The following is a 19,743-nucleotide window of genomic DNA, read 5'->3' on the forward strand; positions in this document are numbered from 1 at the left end:
GGTGGGTTGCAGTCCATGGGCTCACTAAAAGTCAGACACAACTGAGCGACTTCCCTTTCACTTTTCACTTTCATGCATTGGAGAAGGAAATGGCAACCCACTCCAGTATCCTTGCCTGGAGGATCCCAGGGACAGGGGAGCCTAGTCGGCTGCTGTCTGTGGGGTCGCGCAGAGTCGGACACGACTGAAGCAACTTAGCAGCAGCAGGGGGAGGAAAATGGGATAAGCTTTATGGTTACAGAGTTTCTGTTTGTAATAATGGAAAACTTTTGGAAATAGTAACAAGGGTTGCTCAATATTGTCAATGTAATTAACGCCACTGAATTGTATATTTTAAAATGGTTAAAATGGTAAGTTTTATGTTATGTATACATTACCACAACAAGAAAGAATAAGCAGAGACTAGATTCATTCACCATAAAAGTTTTCATACAGAAATAGTATTTGATTTTATATTGCTTCATAAACAGTGATGTATATAGGCATAGATTGATACTCTTCAGTATTTTTAAAACTTAAGAAAATGGTCACTTATAATAGAAAAACAAACTGGTAACAACCTTACTGTTGAAGCAGTCTGAGCTCAGGTTGGAAAAGAATTTCCAGGCATAGAGTATTTCAGAAGGGAATGAGTTTATTAGGAGGAAAGAGCAGAGATAATGAAGGTGGTTTAAGTGCAGCAGGCCAAACTCCTGACAAACCAGGGAGAGTCAGTATTTTTGTGGCTTAGTAGCCAATCTCTATAGTTTCAAGACAAAAAAATTCCTGCTGGAAGGTTGGCATTAGGTGATTGGTTGAGGAGCTATAGGCTGTTTTACTGGAGTGGGCATCTTTGCCTAACTTGGAGTTAGGAGTTTGGAGTTAGTGATGATCACCGGCTTTTGGCAAACGTTATAAAGGGGTTCAATTAGCTTCTTGGGTGAGGTTGATTCTGGGCTCTGCTTCTGTGGCCTTGGTACAAGTCCTTGTACCTATGGCCTGGGGCAGGACTCAACAGTAACAACCAACAACAGCCAAATAGTTACACAGATTATGGTAATTAACTTTATGGGAGATTATATTATCATTTCTGTATTTCTATATGAGAACTTTAATGCTGAGAAGGAAATGGCAACCCACTCCAGCATTCTTCCCTGGAGAATCCCATGGAAAGAGGAGCCTGGTAGGTTCCCAGTCCATGGGATTGCAAGAGTCAGACATGACTTAGCGACTAAATCACCAACACCATACTATCATTAAAACAATCATTATGCAGCAACATTAAAACTGATTATGGTATATTAAATAAAAAGGCTATTTTGTATATTGTAATTAAATTGTACTTTAGGTAGGAAAACATTTCAAATAATAACTATTAGGCTAGGGTAGTGAGCTTGAGTAATTTTAAAATACTGTTCCGTGTTTTCTGAAATTTGGTACGTTTTATCAAAAATAAATTGGGATAGACAGTATGATCACAAGCTCACTGCTCCAGTGCGGAGGCAGATGACTTCATTTAGTGGTCCCATTTGAGTTTCCATAGCTGGCTTGGCTTCAGGCCCCAGGAGCGGCTCCCTGCTGATCCCGGACCAGCTTTGTGGGAGTCCATGATCCCAGTTAGGACTGCGTCTTGTTGGCGCTTTTTCAGTCCCGAATATTGGATGGGACAACCACTGAAAATTATGTGTTTATCTGAGATGCAAACTTAACTGGGGGTCCTGTATTTGCAGTTGCCAAATCTGGAAACTCTGCCTGTCTACACCCACCCACCTACAGTCTCACTCCATCCCTCACCGTCGCCGCCTCTCTTGATGCGCTCCGAACCCTCATTCGCTTCCTCTCGGCGCTCGCCCTCCTCCCAGAACTCGGGATCCACCCTCCGCCTGACCTCCACGAGGAGCCCAGACTCCACCCTGCCTCCGGGCCGCCCGAGGTCCCCCCCGCCCCACAGCCCAGTGGCTCTGCGGTGGAGCCGGCCCCCGCCTTCTGGCCGGGCGCGCGAGCGCGCAGGCGCAGAGGGCGGGCACGGGCGGAATGGGGACTGCGGCTGCTGCAGCGGCGGCGGCCGGGGAGGGGGCGCGCAGCCCGAGCCCCGCCGCCGTGTCGCTCGGCCTGGGCGTGGCCGTAGTGTCGAGCCTGGTGAACGGGTCCACGTTCGTGCTTCAGAAGAAGGGCATCGTGCGCGCCAAGCGGCGAGGTAGGGCGGGCAGCGGCCCTGCTCGGGGTGGGGGCGGGGGGTGTGGGGGGAGCCGCCGAAGGGTGTTGGGAGAGGAGCTGCCTCAAGTAGGGGAGTGTTCGGATCGTCAGACCAGGCGGGGCACCTCCGAAGGGCGAGCTGCGCGGGCGGGGGACCCCTTAGCCCACCCGGAGCGCAGGCACAGACGCTGCCCTGCGCGCCAGGAGCGTCTCTGCTAGGAAAGCTGCCGGGGACATCAGCCGCCCGCCCTGAGCGATGGCAGTGGTGTCGCCGCCACTGTTTTTCTCTCTTCCCAGCGGCTGCCAAGGCCGTCTTCAGTTGTATAAGGTTTTTCCAGCAGACTTCTTTCCTGCCTTGCAGACCCAGTCCCTTTGCAGCCATGCAGCCCGCCTACCTGCCCTCTGGTTGTCACCCCGTGTCCCTGTCACCTGCATTCGCCGGCTGCTTAGGGAAAGCTTCTTGTGTGCAGTATTCCCGGAATGGTCAGAGTCCACTGCCGGACCGGGAGGAGCGACTGGCCTCCCACCTTTGCTGTGACTCGGGCCTGGGGTGCACTTGGAGGGCAGGGCCTGCTGACCTCTCCCCCTGCAGTGGCCATATCAGTGCTGAAGAAAAAACGTGCGCTAGGCAGGCCAGGGTGGGACTTGCGGGCCAAGGAGGCGCTTGCCCTCGGGGTCTGTGCTTTCCTGTGGCTTCTGTTCCTGAGGTCCTCGACTTGAATCATCTTTGGTTTAGATTTGACCTATTTGACTACAATGTATGGATGTGAGAGTTGGACTGTGAAGAAAGCTGAGCGCAGAACTGATGCTTTTGAACTGTGGTGTTGGAGAAGACTCTTGAGAATCCCTTGGACTGCAAGGAGATCCAACCAGTCCATTCTGAAGGAGATCAGCCCTGGGATTTCTTTGGAAGGACTGATGCTAAAGCTGAAACTCCAGTACTTTGGCCACCTCATGTGAAGAGTTGACTCATTGGAAAAGACTGATGCTGGGAGGGATTGGGGGCAGAAGGAGAAGGGGATGACAGAGGATGAGATGGCTGGATGGCATCACCGACTGGATGGACATGAGTTTGAGTGAACTCCAGGAGTTAGTGATGGACAGGGAGGCCTGGCATGCTGCAATTCATGGGGTCGCAAAGAGTTGGACACGGCTGAGCAACTGAACTGAACTGATTTGACTACAAATGATTTTCAGTGTGAAGAACACGCAAGACAGATTAAAATAACCAAGAATGGGCCGACTGACTATTGCTTGAGGTGGACACTCCTTATCAGTATTGAAAGTGAGAGATGTGCAGGGTTTTTGCCAGTGTTCCTGTGTCCTAAGAGAGGTTGAGGTTGTTTACTGAAGGCAAGATGTAGCATGCTTTAAAACTGCTAATGAACCTGTCCAGAAGGACTGAGAAGGTCTTGTGGTTGTTCATTGTGTTCTACAAGAATAGTGTTAGGAGCTTTCTGGGAAGGAGGAAGCCACCAGGTCATGGGTTTAAGAATAAGTTAACTCATTTAATAGTTCAAATTCTAGAATGCAAGTGAAACTCTCTTGAGTGCCCTGGATGTTCAGCCATGGGTGAATTGAGGAAAGAGATAAAGGGACCTATAACCTCAAGAGAAAATATGAAATCATAGATATTTGTTAAAGAATTCAGCTTCAAAGGGAAAACGTTGCAGTCTATACATAAGATCTAAATGAAATCTAATGTAGTTTCCCTTAGATGCGGCTGTAAACTCTAAGGTAGGAATAGCCATCTGGCAGCTGCACACTTTTCAGGGAGCACCTGTCAGTTTGAGGGGCTTTAGGGTGAAGTATTTGCTGTAATTCAAAAAATAAACAACATATGTGCCCTTGATAGGATGGGTACATGATCTCCTGAACCCAGTCTAACCATGAGAAAAACACCACACAAAGCTGAATTCAGATATAGCCTGAAAAATATCTGCAGCCCTCCTGTCAAGGCTGTAAAGTCTGAGAGACTGTCAGAACCAGGAGGAACCTGAGGACTCATGACCATATGACATTAGGTAAAATCTAGGGAAACCTGAATATAGACTTAACAGAAAACAATGATTATTGAGTAAATGTGTTGTTTCAGCTCAGCTTATGTGTTCAACGGAGTTAGTGAATAAGAAAAAACCCACAGAAACCTGGAAAAAAAATTATTGATGCTTTTATTTATGTTTGCACACTATGCCCTTAAATTAATGAGTGAAAATGTGGTATTTGCTAATTTCGTTCTTCCCCATTTACTATCCACCATTACTAATTCAAGCTAGCTGCATTCCTCTCATAATGGTAGAGTATGGACATAGAGTCTTGTTTTGATAAATTAGTTTTCATTTGTTCAGCAGATGTTCATGGAAGTCTTATTATATGTCAGACACTGTTGTAGGTATAGAGGACAAGTAATTTCAAAATCAGCTCCTCCTGAATCCTTTTTTCTGCTTCTGCTGACAAGCAGCATAGTTGGCCATTATGAAATGACTGAAATGGAGGAGATGGGAGGACAGAGGAGGTGGCTGAAAACTGGGGAGTCAAGTTCTTGTGTTAAGGAATGGTTTCTAACTCTGCAAAAAGCTGTCTCACTTAAAGTTTCAACTTTATTGCATTGCCATGCACCAGCATTTCTTTTGAGTCTCAGCTTCAGGAGAGCCACCATTCTGGTCACAGCCCTTCTATTGGCTGGGAGGGTTTGGGGTACAGCTTCCTCTGTTACTAGCTTTCACTCACCCTTGAAAGGACCTTGAATAGAATACCACACGTGGAATGAAAATGGATAGGCTAGGAGCACCGTCCACAACACAGGCTTAAGGTGAAACTGCCTCGCTTCTGGGTGGCTTTGAAGGACTCAAGATGGGAAGGAGGTCCGGGAGTACCTGGGGCTACAGGATATTGATAATATGTTTAGTGTTAGAACCCACTTGAAGCAGAGCTTTTAAAAGAGAAACAAGATAATCATCGAGTGTAAAGATGTGTGTTGAAAGCCAGTTGCAATATTAGAATTCCTGTGCTGGTAGATAGGCTAGGATGGAGCCTCTTAGCTAGGGGGGATGGTGTCCTACCCTCAGACTGACATTGTAGAGACAGACTCAGGAAAGTCATATGCAAGGATTTGCTGGAGGCTTTGGAGAACTACATAGATGAGTAACTCTATTAGAATGTCCTAAGCCTGGAAGAAGCATGAACTTTTAAAAAATTCCCTTTGATTAAAACCAGGTCAGTTCAGTTCAGTCACTCAGTCATGTCCGACTCTTTGCGACCCCATGAATCACAGCACGCCAGGCCTCCCTGTCCATCACCAACTCCCGGAGTTTACCCAAACTCATGTCCATCAAGTCGGTGATGCCATCCAGCCATCTCATCCTCTGTCATCCCCTTCTCCTCCTGCCCCCAATCCCTCCCAGCATCAGAGTCTTTTCCAATGAGTCAACTCTTCGCATGAGGTGGCCAGAGTACTGGAGCTTCAGCTTTAGCATCATTCCTTCCAAAGAAATCCCAGGGCTGATCTCCTTTACAATGGACTGGTTGGATCTCCTTGCAGTCCAAGGGACTCTCGAGAGTCTTCTCCAGCAACACAGTTCAAAAGCATCAATTCTTCGGCGCTCATCTTTCTTCACAGTCCACCTCTCACATCCATACATGACCACTGGAAAAACCATAGCCTTGACTGGATGGACTTTTGTAGGCAAAGTAGTGTCTCTGCTTTTGAATATGCTATCTAGGTTGGTCATAACTTTCCTTCCAAGGAGTAGGCATCTTTTAATTTCATCACTGCAATCACCATCTGCAGTGATTTTGGAGCCCAAAAGCAGGAGATACCTCCTAATGCTTGTTAGGATGGTTGTTGTTTTAAAAAGAAGTAGGAGATAATAAGCATTGGTGAGGATGTTGAGAAATTGGAACCCTTGTGCACTGTTCTTGAGAATGTAAAATGGTACACCTGCTATGCAAATCAATATGGAGGTTCTTCAAAAAATTAAATGTAGAATTACCATATAAGCCAGCAGTTCCATTTCTGAGTGTATATATCCAGAAGAAATAAAAGCAGGGGCTTGTATAGATATTTGCACACCCTTTTTCATAGGAGCATTATTCACAATAGACAAAGTGTGGAAACAACCCAAATATCCATTGATGGAGAAATGGATAAATGAATTGTGGTATATACATTTAAAAGGAATATTATTTAGTCTTAAAAAGGAAGGAAATCCTGACACATGCTGCATTATAGATGAGCCTTGAGACATTATGCTAAGTGAAGTAAATCAGTCACAGAAGGACATACCTTACGTGATTCTACCCATATGAGGTACCTAGAGTAGTCAAATTACAGAGACAGAAAGTAGAATGGTGTCACAGGGGCTGTAAGAAGGAGGGGTGGAAAATTAATGTTTAATGGGCACAGAGTTGTTGTTGTTAAATATTCTCTTTTACCCAGAGTTTCTGCTTTGTGAGATGGATGATGGTGGTTGTACAACAGAGTGAATGTACTTAATGCCATGAACTGTACACTTAAAAATGGTTAAAATGGTGACTTTTATATGTATTTTTCCACAATAAAAAAAATTCCTCCTCAGATTTCATAGTCTCTTTTCCTGAGAAGAGTACAGCCTAGGTGTGTAGTTAAAGTGTTAGATGCTCAGAAGGTGAGTGAGTTGTCCCATGAGAGTGAAAACTGGGATCCAAGTATCCCGCCTGCTAGTCTCAAGCCCCCTGTACTGACTTGAAGGGGGCATGCTCTCTGGCTCTCGAAAGCACACTTGTAGGTGCATGTACCCCCCCAGCTAGAGATGAGATGGATGCATGCTGTCTTCACGCCCGCCACCCTGTGGGCCTGCGGTTAGTTTCTCAGCTTCTGTGAATCCTCCATGCCCTAACAGATGGAGTTGGCTCCTCCTGCTGTATGTCTTCTTTGTGTTTATCCTCAACCCTTTTCTGCTCCTGAAACCTGTGGTCTAATGGCTTGTCCACTTGTCCGAGTGCCCCCTGGATCATGGCTCTTCAAGGCAGGGGATGTGTCCTGTCAACGGGGAGGCAGATGGTGGGCACTCAATAACTGGCCATGAGTATCTGTGTAGTAAAGAGGGATAAACTCAACCTTGTATTTTATTTGTGAGCTTTCTTTAAATTATTCAGAGCTGATCTCATTTACCTGTGGCCTCTGCTAAGCAACAGAAACCAGAGTTACTGCCAGATCTGAAAACCTCTAACCCTGATCCCTGTCCAGCTCCAAGGGGAGACCATTGATGAGCAACACGGGAGAACAGTGCAGTTGTTAAGAGCATCAAGTGTCTCCATAGCCTGTACATATCTGGTTTAGTTGGTAGTATTTCCAGAAGAGGAGAAGGTAAAGAAGGCTGCTACCTACACAAGACTCATGATGTCCCAGCCTCATGCCTCTGTCTAGACTCAGATGGGCCCTGCTTCCTTGGGGGTCTTTGAGTGGGTTGCAGTCAGATGGTGGCTGGGGCTGGAGCCATCTGGGATGATTTCTTCACTTGCTTGTTCAGGAAAGCTGAAACAGCTAGGGGAGTCCCTCTGACCCCCTTCTCTGTTTCCCTCTCCCCCTTCCTCCCTACCTCTGTCACTATTGTAGTCTCTTCACATGTGGCTATGTTGGGCTTTCTCACACCATAGTGGTCTCAGGGAGTTCATACCCCTTATGTGCTGCATAGCTTCGTCGAGACCAAATCTTCCAAAGAATGATCTTTGTGACCTGTTTTGAAAGTCTTAAAATACTGCTACTGCCACATTCTAGTGGTATACTCACAGCCAGCCCAAATTCAGAGTGTGAGGGAACAGTATAGGGACATGGATCCCAGGAGGTGTGATGTAGGAGAGAAGTTGAGGCACGCAGTCGATACAGGACTGGTGGTACCATGATCTGAACCCAGCTCAGGCTGACTTTGAAGGTGGTCTTTCTCTCTTGCTGCCTGTAGGAAAAGTGAAGGGAAGATATTAATACATAAATTCACCTACAAGTAAGACTTTTCCAATGAGTTTCATAATTTATTTGGGAAAAGTTCATAATATGATACTGGTTTATTATAAATAAGTACATATAATTAATACCCTAAAACATTAAGGTAAATAATTTCTAATCTTTTTCATTATGACAAACATTGAACTCGATCACTGATATACATTCCTGGATGAAATACCGCATGATCTTATTGAACTTCTGTTGGACAGAGTGTATTTTTTCTTCAAAAATGTTTATTGATACAGTATAAAATATAATGTAATTTATATTTCCAGTATTTTAAGTCCTCAATGAGTAAATAGCCCTTTTTAGAAAAATTTTATAAAGATGAGCAACTAGAAAAAACTACTTTTCAAGAAGAATATGCTCAATCCCACACTCCCTAACCCCACATTCCCTATGTATCTGTGCCATTCCCTAACGTTTCCAAATCTGTGACTGTAAACTGATTCTTTTAGATATTGCCTGCATCAGCCAGGGAGGGTGGGCAGGCAGAGGGTTTACTTTGCTGGTCCATGCCCAGTCAGAGCTCTGCTAAACAGTCATATCATTTCAGAGAACTCTGGGCATTGTCATATTTTTAAAAGAGCATCCTCTTCTTGATTATAGAAATGTGGTCATTTTTTAAAATCTGGGAAGTACATATGAATAGGAAAATAAAAAGTATTCATCTCTTCACTTTGAGGTAACTACTGTTACAGTTAGCTGTATTTCTTCTTCAGTTCAGTCGCTCAGTCGTGTCCGACTCTTTGCAACCCCATGAATCGCAGCACGCCAGGCCTCCCTGTCCATCACCAACTCCCAGAGTTCACTCAGACTCATGTCCATCGAGTCAGTGATGCCATCCAGCCATCTCGTCCTCTGTCATCCCCTTCTCCTCCTGCCCCCAATCCCTCCCAGCATCAAAGTCTTTTCCAATGAGTCAACTCTTTGCATGTGGTGGCCAAAGTACTGGAGCTTCAGCTTTAGCATCATTCCTTCCAAAGAAATCCCAGGGCTGATCTCCTTCAGAATGGACTGGTTGGATCTCCTTGCAGTCCAAGGGACTCTCAAAAGTCTTCTCCAACACCACAGTTCAAAAGCATCAATTCTTTGGTGCTCAGCTTTCTTCACGGTCCAACCCTCACATCCATACATGACCACTGGAAAAACCATAGCCTTGACTAGACGGACCTTAGTCGGCAAAGTAATGTCTCTGCTGTTGAATATGCTGTCTAGGTTGGTCATAACTTTTCTTCCAAGGAGTAAGTGTCTTTTAATTTCATGGCTGCAGTCACTATCTGCAGTGATCTTGGAGCCCCCCAAAATAAAGTCTGACACTGTTTGCACTGTTTCCCCATCTATTTCCCATGAAGTGATGGGACCAGATGCCATGATCTTCATTTTCTGAATGTTGAACTTTAAGCTATCTTTTTCACTCTCCACTTTCACTTTCATCAAGAGGCTCTTTAGTTCTTCTTTGCTTTCTGCCATAAAGGTGGTGTCATCTGCATATCTGAGGTTATTGATATTTCTCCCGACAATCTTGATTCCAGCTTGTGCTTCTTCCAGCCCAGTGTTTCTCATGATGTACTCTGCATAGAAGTTAAATAAGCAGGGTGACAATATACAGCCTTGACGTACTCCTTTTCCTATTTGGAACCAGTCTGTTGTTCCATGTCCAGTTCTAACTGTTGCTTCCTGACCTGCATATAGGTTTCTCAATATTCAATACTTATATTTAAACATTTAATTTTAATGAATAAATCCTGTGTACCAAATATATATAATACATAGGGGATAGAGAAAAATGAAGTAAATACCACCAGTCAGATGTGGTATATCTCTTCATCATGTACCTTGAATACTGTGTGCCAGTTTACGTCCTGTGGTTGTGCTCATCCCCATGCTGTTAAATGTCCTTTGAAAAAATATTCAGTGGTTGCATGAATGTTGTTATTGTTGTTCAGTCTCTCAGTAGTGTCCAACTCTTTGCTACCCCATGGACTGCCACATTTCAAACTTCCCTGTCCTTCACCATCTCCCAGAGTTTGCTCAAAGTCAGGTCTCTTGAGTTGGTGATGCCATCCAACCATCTCGTCCTCTGTCGTCCCCTTCTCCTGCCTTAAATCTGTCCCAGCATCAGGGTCTTTTACAGTAAGTTGGCTCTTCACATCAGGTGGCCAAAGTATTGGATCTTCAGCTTCAGCATCAGTCCTTCCAATGTATATTCAGGAGTGATTTCCTTTAGGATTAACTGGTTTGATCTCCTTGTAGTCCAAGGGACTTTCAAGAGTTTTCTCCTATACCACAGTTCCAAAGCACCAATTCTTTGGAGCTCAGCCCTGTTGATGGTCCAACTCTCATATCCATACGTGACTACTGGAAAAACCATAACTTTGACTAGACAGAGCTTTGTTAGCAAAGTCCCTGCTTTTTAATATGCTCTCTAGGTTTGTCGTAGATTTTTTTCCAAGGAGCAAGATTTTGGAGCCCAAGAAAATAAAGTCTGTCACTATTTCTACTGTTTCCCCATCTATTTGCCATGAAGTGATGGGACCGGATGCCATGATCCTAATTTTTTGAATGTTGAGTTTTAAACCCACTTTTTCACCCTTTCACCTTCCTCAAGAGGCTCTTTAGTTTCTCTTCATTTTCTGCCATAAGGGTGATGTCATCTGCGTATCTGAGGTTATTGATATTTCTCCTGGCAGTCTTGATTGGAGCTTGTGCTTCATCCAGCGTGGCATTTCACATGATGTATTCTGCATATGAGTTAAATAAGCAGGGTGACAATATACAGCTTTGACGTACTCCTTTCCCAGTTTTGAACCAGTCTGTTGTTCCATCATCTTTTAGGATTTAAAATAGCTCAGGTGGAATTCTATCACCTCTTCTAGCTTTGCTTATACTGATGCTTCCTAAGATCCACTTGACTTCACACTCCAGGATGTCTGGCTCTAGGTGAGTGTGCACACCATCGTGGTTATCTGGGTCACTAAGATCTTTTTGTAAGCCATCTTGAATTAATTTTTGTATATGACTAAGGTATGAGTCAAGGTATGCCACATTTATGGCAGAAAGTGAAGAAGAACTAAAGAGCCTCTTGATGAAAGTGAAAGAGGATACTGAAAAAGTTGGCTTAAGACTCAACATTCAGAAAACTAATGGCATCTGGTCCCATCACTTCATGGCAAATAGATGGGGAAGCAATGAAAGACTTTATTTTTTGGGGGCTCCAAAATCACTGCAGATGTGACTGCAGCCATGAAATTAGAAGACATTTGCTCCTTGGAAGGAAAGTTATGGCCAACCTAGATAGCATATTAAAAAGCAGAGACAATACTTTGCCAACAAATGTCCGTCTAGTCAAAGCTATGGTTTTGCCAGTAGTCATGTATGGATGTGAAAGAGTTGGACCATAAAGAAAGCTGAGCACCTATGAATTGATGCTTTTGTTCTGTGGTGTTGGAGAAGACTCTTGAGAGTCCCTTGAACTGCAAGGAGATCCAACCAGTCCATCCTAAAGGAAATCAGTCCTGAATATTCATTGGAAGGACTGATGCTGAAGCTGAAACTCCAATACTTTGGCCACCTGATGCAAAGAACTGATTCACTGGAAAAGACCCTGATGCTGGGAAAGATTGAAGGCAGAGGAGAAGGGGATGACAGAGGATGAGATGGTTGGATGGCATCATCAACTCAATGGACATGAGTTTGAGTAAGCTCGGGGAGTTGGTGGAGGACAGGGAAGCCTGGCGTGCTGCAGTTCATGGGATCGCAGAGCTGGGCACAACTGAGTGACTGAACTGAACTGAAGTGAAGCTATGAGTCAAGGTTCAGTGTGGTCTCTCCTGGTAGACATTTGGTTCTGCATCGTTTGTTGGCTGAATTATACTGCTGCTTTAGTCCATGATCTGAGTGTACATGTGTGAGTGTATTTCTGAATTGTATTCTGTTTTTATTGTATGCTCAGTCCCTCAATTGTGTCCGACTCTTTGTGACCCCATGGACTGCAGCACGCCAGGCTTCCCTGTCCTTCCTCATTCCCGGGGTTTTCTCAAACTCATGTCCATTGAGTCGGTGATGCCATCCAACCATCTTGTCCTCTGTTGTCACCTTCTCCCCCTGCCTTAGATCTTTCCCAGCATCAGGGTCTCTTCCAATGAGTTGGCTCTTTGCATCAGGTGGCCAGAGTATTAGAACTTCAGCTTTTTACTGTTTATGCCTATACTTACGCCAGTCTGTCTTGATTATGTTGTTTTATAATCTTAAAATCACATAGTATAAGTCACACAGTTTTTTTCGTCCTTTTCAAGATTGCCTAGCTATTTCTTTAGGAATGTAGATTCTACATATCTAATAAGAAACATACAAAAGAACTTCAGGTTCTAACTCCATTCATACATTGGTGAATACCAAGTGCCCAAATTGAGTCTAGTTAATGCTCTCATTTAGCTCATTGTTGTCATGAAAGAAATTTTCTTGATAATTCTTTTTTTAAAAGAACCTGAAAAACTATGTAGCATCTTTTAAGTTAAGGCATTAATTAGCTAGTAAAGGACTTAGTGATCCACTCCTGCTTCGCTGTTAGCAGCAACTTCTCTTCCTCCTCTCGGGAGCACACGTGAATGGAAGTAATTTTCCTGTGGTATGATCCGGAGGTACATAAACTAGATGACTGTCTGTAATTCTGTGCTAGAAAGCAATACTTTAAGGACATTTCTGACACCCGTTTATAACTAAATGGAAGGTTTTGAAAGCCAGTAGTCCATCATCACTGCCAATTGATATTATCTTATCAATAGCAATAGACAATAGACTATCAGTAGACAACATCAAGGCTATGGTTTTTCCTGTGGTCATGTATGGATGTGAGAGTTGGACTGTGAAGAAGGCTGAGCACCGAAGAATTGATGCTTTTGAAGTGTGGTGTTGGAGAAGACTCTTGAGAGTCCCTTGGACTGCAAGGAGATCCAACCAGTCCATTGTAAAGGAGATCAGCCCTGGGATTTCTTTTGGAAGGAATGATGCTAAAGCTGAAACTCCAGTACTTTGACCACCTCATGCAAAGAGTTGACTCACTGGAAAAGACTCTGATGTTGGGAGGGGTTGGGGGCAGGAGGAGAAGCGGACGACCGAGGATGAGATGGCTGGATGGCATCACAGACTCAATGGACGTGAGTCTGAGTGAACTCCGGGAGATGGTGATGGACAGAGAGGCCTGGCGTGCTGCAATTCATGGGGTCGCAAAGAGTCGGACATGACTGAGCGACTGAACTGAACTGAGACAACATCACTGCCAGTTGGTATTATCATCCTGAGAAGCTTCTTTTGTGTTTGCACAACAGTTCTTTGTCTTATGGTTCAGCTGTTATAAACAACCATTGAACTCTCAGCACCCAGGGTTTCCAGTATGAGGGGGGAAAAGAATTCTAGACTTTAGATATTGCTACCTTTGGAAACCATACCTAGGAGTGGAGGGGAGGAGGCGTAAATACAGTCAAATAAACAAACAGAAAATCATCAGTGTTCTACAGTTCTGAGCTCCTTGTTCTTGCTGAGGCCAGAGAACTTGAAGAGTCCTAAACATCAGCCTGGAAGAGGATGAGCATGAACATAAGCTTAAACAAGGGCCCCCTGAGGGTGTCAACTAAGTAACTAGGATGTTTAAGGATAGTGATGAAGGTGAAGCTATGAAGAAACTGTCATTTTAGAGCATAAGAAAATAATGTCTATAGCAGGGCCAAGGCCTAACATGGAAGGCAGGCTTCTAAGAGTTTCTGGCTACAACAGGATGGAACCTGGGGCAGCTACTGCACAGGTGGATGAGCAGAAAGAGCAGTGGGTTTTCTTCCATGAGCGCTGAGGGTACTGCTGAACTGGGGTCCTTGAGGCCCACGTGGAGAAGTACCACTTTGATGTATAGTTAGAAGTGTAACTTAATGCCTATTAAAGCAGAAAAATTTTACCTAATATTGACTTAAAAAGTGCAGGTGATTGCAATACTTTTGGATTTCAGCAAATTCAAGCTCCTCTTGGGGAGTATGAGTGGGGGGACCCCTATACACTGGTAGCTGAATTATACCCTTTGACTAAAGGGAGACCAAAATCTTGTTGTTTTTCCATTCCTGGTATCCCAGGTTCTTCCCCATTTCAGTGAGAATCCATTCCAAACCATCAAAAGCATCACCCTATAGTAGTGTTGTATGATAGTGAAAGCAGTGAAAGAGGAGAGTCTCAGTGGGTCCCCTTGTACTGGAATCCTTGATCTGCAGGACTGCCCACATTCTAGCTGCTGCTGTAGCAGTGATCCCATGCCCTTAGCATAGGCCCCCAACAGAAAAGATTGTGACTGATTCCTTGATTTCTAAGTTCCTGAAATCTGTTGAATATCATATATAGAATTTTGGAAAGCTGTTGAGTAAATTAGTGTGTTCACTTGCTGTAAAACAATTTTCAAGATCTAGAATGAAGTATGTTCAGAGCTATTTTAAATAATAAACAAGAATATTTATTTTCACACAAAAGAGAGCAGGAGTGGCCATGCTTATATTAAACAGAATAAACTTTAAGACAAAAATTGTTCCTAGAGACAAAGAAGGACATTTTATAATGATGAAATGGTTCAATCTTCAGGAAGACATAACATTTCTAAATATATGTGGACCTAGCAACAACATCCGAAATACACGAAGCAAAACTGACAGAATAAAGAGAGAGAGAGACAATTAAAAGCGGTGGCTGGATCGGGCTTCCCAGGGGGTCGAGTGGTGAAGAATCTGCCTTCCAATGGAGGGGACGCTGGTTTGATCTGTGGTTGGGGAACTAGGATCCCACATGACATGCCATGGGGCAGCTGAGCCTGTACACCACAGCTAAGACCTGATGCAACCAAATAAATAAAAATTTTTAAAAAAAGTAGTTGGAGATGTTAGTATCCTACATTCAAAATGGATAGAAAAACAAGGCTGAAGATCAGCAAAGAAGTAGAAGACTTGAACAATACTGTAAATCAGTTGGCATTTACTGCTTTAATTTTTACAGTTGGATTTATGCCATTTACTCTTTTTGTATACATCTCGTAGATTTTCTGTTTCTCTACTCATTTATGGCTTTATTTGCATTATGTGAATTTCTCTAGTGTAACATTTTAATTCCTTTAATGATTTTTCACCATATTTTTTAGTTATTAGCTCTAGGACTCACCATTATATTTTAGCTAATGGAATCTACTTCAGACTTATATTGATTTGAATCCAGGTAGATATAGAAATATTACTCCTGTACAGCTGCATTGCTTCTTTTTTTTTTTTTTTGTAATTTTTTTTTTAACACCAGAAACCTTTTGTAGTGAGCTATAGCCAATTAACAATATTCTGATAGTTTCCGGTGAACAGCAAAGGGACTCAGCCATACATATACATGTAACTTCTTTCTTTATTATTGTTATATATGTTACATTTTTTATGTTAGAAACCCAACAATGTATTGTTGTAGCTTATAATAAAGCTAATGTATACTTTATATTATTTTATATGCCAAAGAGGCTTAGAAAACAAAGGAAGTCGAATACAGATGTATAGTGTTCGTTATGTTTCTTTTTAAAGAAATTATTTGGCTGTGCTTGATCTTCTTTGCAGCACCTGGGATCTTCAGTCTTCTTTGTGGCATGCTGGACTTTAGCTGTGGCATGCAAACTCTTAATTGTAGCATGTGGGATAGTTCCCTGAAACAAAGTGATGTCACTCAGTTGTGTCTGACTCTTTTTGACCCCATGGACTATAGCCTGTCAGGCTCCTCCATTCATGGGATTTTTCAGGCAAGAATACCGCAGTGGGTAGCCATTTCCTTCTCCAGGGGATCTTCCCAACCCAGGGATCAAACCCAGGTCTCCTGTACCACAGGCAGACTCTTTACTGTCTGAGCCACCAGGGAGGCCCCCAAACCAGGGGTCAACCTCAGGCCTCCTGCCTTTGGAATGTGGAGTCTTAGCCACTGGTCCACAGAGATGTCCTTGTTATGTTACTTTCTTATTTACCATTTCTTATTTTCTTCATTTGTTCCTGTGGATCAAATTACCATCAAGTTATCATGTTCGTGCTTGGTAAAACTTTGCTCACACACATATCCTTTGTGCTATCCTTATCAAATTTATTACTATATGTTATATATATGTGTGTATATATATAATGTATAATGCTGTATGTTATTGATCTGACAATACAATAATATACATTCAGTACCTTTTCAAATCAGCTAAGATGAGAAAGGACAATATATTTTCATTTCCACTGACTTTTATAATGACACGGTTACCTCTGTCATTACTGGAGTGTGTGTGTGTATGAATTCAAAATACTGTCTGAATTTACTTGCTTTCACCTGAGGAACTTCATTTAGTTTTTATTGTAAGCTACATTTGTTCTCAGTTCTCTTCAGTTTTACTTATCTGGGAATGTGTTTGTTTTGCCTTCATATTTGAAAGATAGTTTTGCTGGATGTAAGATTGTTGCTTGACAGTTTCTCCTTTAAGAACTTTGATTATATTATTCCGCTGCTTTCTGGCCTCCACTGTCTTGCTGAGAAGTCAGTTGTTAATCTTATTGGAATTCCCTTGTTGTCAGTTGTTTTTCTCTTGCTTCTTTCACAATTTTGTCTTTGAGCATTTTACCATCATGTGACTGGGTGTGGATATCTTTGTGTTTGTCTTATTGGAGTGTTTTGAGCTTCCTGGATGTGTAGATTTTTTTTTAAATCACATTTGGTAAGTTTCAGCTATTTTTCCTTGAATATTTTTTCTGATACTTTGTTTTCCTCTGATAATCACATTATATCTGTTGATATTCTTAATGATGTCCCACATTTCTCTGAAGTGCTGTTAATTTTTCTTTGTACCTCTCTCTCTTTAGTTCTTGTTTTCTGTTAATGTTTTCCAGAATATATAATCTTTATCAATATGTCTTCTAGTTCACTGATTCTTTTGCCAGGAAGTTAAAATCTGCTATTGATTTTTTTCATTCTAGTCATTTTACCTTTCAACCCCAGAATTTACAGTTGGCTTTTCATTTTTTAAAAATAATTTATGTCTATTGATACTCTATTTGATGATGGGTTGTCATCATATCTTTCTTTGTTTCTTTAAGCATGATTTCCTTTAGTTACTTGAACATATTTTAAATAACTGGTTTTAAGTTTTTGTTATATCTAAAATCTGGGCACACTCACGAGCAGTTTTGTTGCTTGTATTCCCCCCTTTAAATGATATTGGTAATATAGTGCATGCTTTTTTGTTTGTTTGGTACATCTTATAATTTTTTTCAGTTAAAAATTATTTTTTTATTACCACCAATCAGGTAATAATCATGCTTCAGTAGTTCTTTTCTGGAACTTTTACAGTTAGTGCAAGAAATACAAATACTACTAAAGCACCGATACAGTGCATTTTGTACTGCTTGCTGTTTCATGCATAACAGAAGGGAATGTATACATTATATTTTGTTTATCAATTGATCTATTCATCCATTGATAGACATGTGGATTCTAATGGCTTTTTGGCTATAGTGAATAATGCTACTAAGAATGTAAGTGTGCATATACTTGTTCAAATTCGTGCTTTCAGTTTTTATGGATATGTACCCAGAAGGGGGATTGCTGGATCCTATGCTAAGTCTATATTTAACTTTCTGAGGAACTGCCATTCTGTTATCCACAGCAAGTGCACCATTTTCCATTCTCACCAGCAATCAGCAAGGGTTTCTTTCAATTTCTCTGTATCTTTACCAGCACTTGTTGTTTTCTGGATTTTTGTTTGTTTGTTTTGATAGTAGCCTTTCTAATGGGTGTACGTGGTATCTCATCATTGTTACAATATGCATTTTGCTAATGATTAGTGAAAAGAAGAGAAGCGAAAAGCAAAGGAGAGAAGGAAAGATATAAGCATCTGAATGCAGAGTTCCAAGGAATAGCAAGAAGAGATAAGAAAGCCTCTTTCAGCGATCAGTGCAAAGAAATAGAGGAAAACAACAGAATGGGAAAGACTAGAGATCTCTTCAAGAAAATCAGAGATACCAAGGGAACATTTCATGCAAAGATGGGCTCGATAAAGGACAGAAATGGTATGGACCTAACAGAAGTAGAAGATATTAAGAAGAGGTGGCAAGAATACACAGAAGAACTGTACGAAAGAGATCTTCACGACCCGGATAATCATGATGGTGTGATGACTCAGCTAGAGCCAGACATCCTGGAATGTGAAGTTAAGTGGGCCTTAGAAAGCATCACTACAAACAGAGCTAGTGGAGGTGATGGCATTCCAGTTGAGCTACTTCAAAACCTAAAAGATGATGCTGTGAAAGTGCTGCACTCAATATGCCAGCAAATTTGGAAAACTCAGCAGTGGCCACAGGACTGGAAAAGGTCAGTTTTCTTTCCAATCCCAAAGAAAGGCAATGCCAAAGGATGCTCAAACTACCACACAATTGCACGCATCTCACATGCTAGTAAAGTAATGCTCAAAATTCTCCAAGCCAGGCTTCAGCAATACATGAATCATGAACTTCCTGATGTTCAAGCTGGTTTTAGAAAAGGCAGAGGAACCAGAGATCAAATTGCCAACATCTGCCGGATCATGGAAAAAGCAAGAGAGTTCCAGAAAAACATCTATTTCTGCTTTATTGACTATGCCAAAGCCTTTGACTGTGTGGATCACAATAAACTGTGGAAGATTCTGAGAGAGATGGGAATACCAGACCACTTGACCTGTCTCTTGAGAAATCTGTATGCAGGTCAGGAAGCAACAGTTAGAACTGGACATGGAACAACAGACTGGTTCCAAATAGGAAAAGGAGTACATCAAGGCTGTATATTGTCACCGTGCTTATTTAACTTCTATGCAGAGTACATCATGAGAAACGCTGGACTGGAAGAAACACAAGCTGGAATCAAGATTACCAGGAGAACTATCAATAACCTCAGATATGCAGATGACACCACCCTTATGGCAAAAAGTGAAGAGGAACTAAAAAGCCTCTTGATGAAAGTGAAAGAGGAGAGTGAAAAAGTTGGCTTAAAGCTCAACATTTGGAAAACGAAGATCATGGGATCTGTTCCCATAACTTCATGGGAAATAGATGGGGAAACAGTGGAAATAGTGTCAGACTTAATTTTTGGGGGGCTCCAAAATCACTGCAGATGGTGATTGCAGCCATGAAATTAAAAGGCGCTTACTCCTTGGAAGGAAAATTATGACCAACCTAGATAGCATATTCAAAAGCAGAGACATTACTTTGCCAACTAAGGTCCGTCTAGTCAAGGCTCTGCTTTTTCCAGTGGTCATGTATGGATGTGAGAGTTGGACTGTGAAGAAGGCTGAGCGCCGAAGAATTGATGCTTTTGAACTGTGGTATTGGACTTGAAAGTCCCTTGGACTGCAAGGAGATCCAACCAGTCCATTCTGAAGGAGATGAGCCCTGGGATTTCTTTGGAAGGAATGATGCTAAAGCTGAAACTCCAGTATGTTGGCCACCTCATATGAAGAGTTGACTCATTGGAAAAGACTCTGATGCTAGGAGGGATTGGGGGCAGGAGGAGAAGGGGACGAGAGA

The 19,743-nt window shown here is 42.5% G+C and overlaps 1 protein-coding gene across 1 annotated transcript in view; it reads left to right on the forward strand.

Annotated features, from left to right (window-relative positions):
• The first annotated feature begins 1,991 nt into the window (after window positions 1-1,991).
• NIPA1 (NIPA magnesium transporter 1) overlaps window positions 1,992-19,743 on the forward strand; it is a 56,067-nt gene continuing 38,315 nt past the window's right edge. The window contains exon 1 of the mRNA XM_027964652.3: window positions 1,992-2,176. Coding sequence (XP_027820453.1) covers window positions 2,014-2,176 — 163 coding nt within the window. The 5' untranslated portion in view covers window positions 1,992-2,013. The remainder of the gene's footprint in view (window positions 2,177-19,743) is intronic.

Source organism: Ovis aries, chromosome 2 (genome assembly GCF_016772045.2).
Source record: "Ovis aries strain OAR_USU_Benz2616 breed Rambouillet chromosome 2, ARS-UI_Ramb_v3.0, whole genome shotgun sequence".
Classification (NCBI taxonomy): Eukaryota; Metazoa; Chordata; class Mammalia; order Artiodactyla; family Bovidae; genus Ovis; species Ovis aries.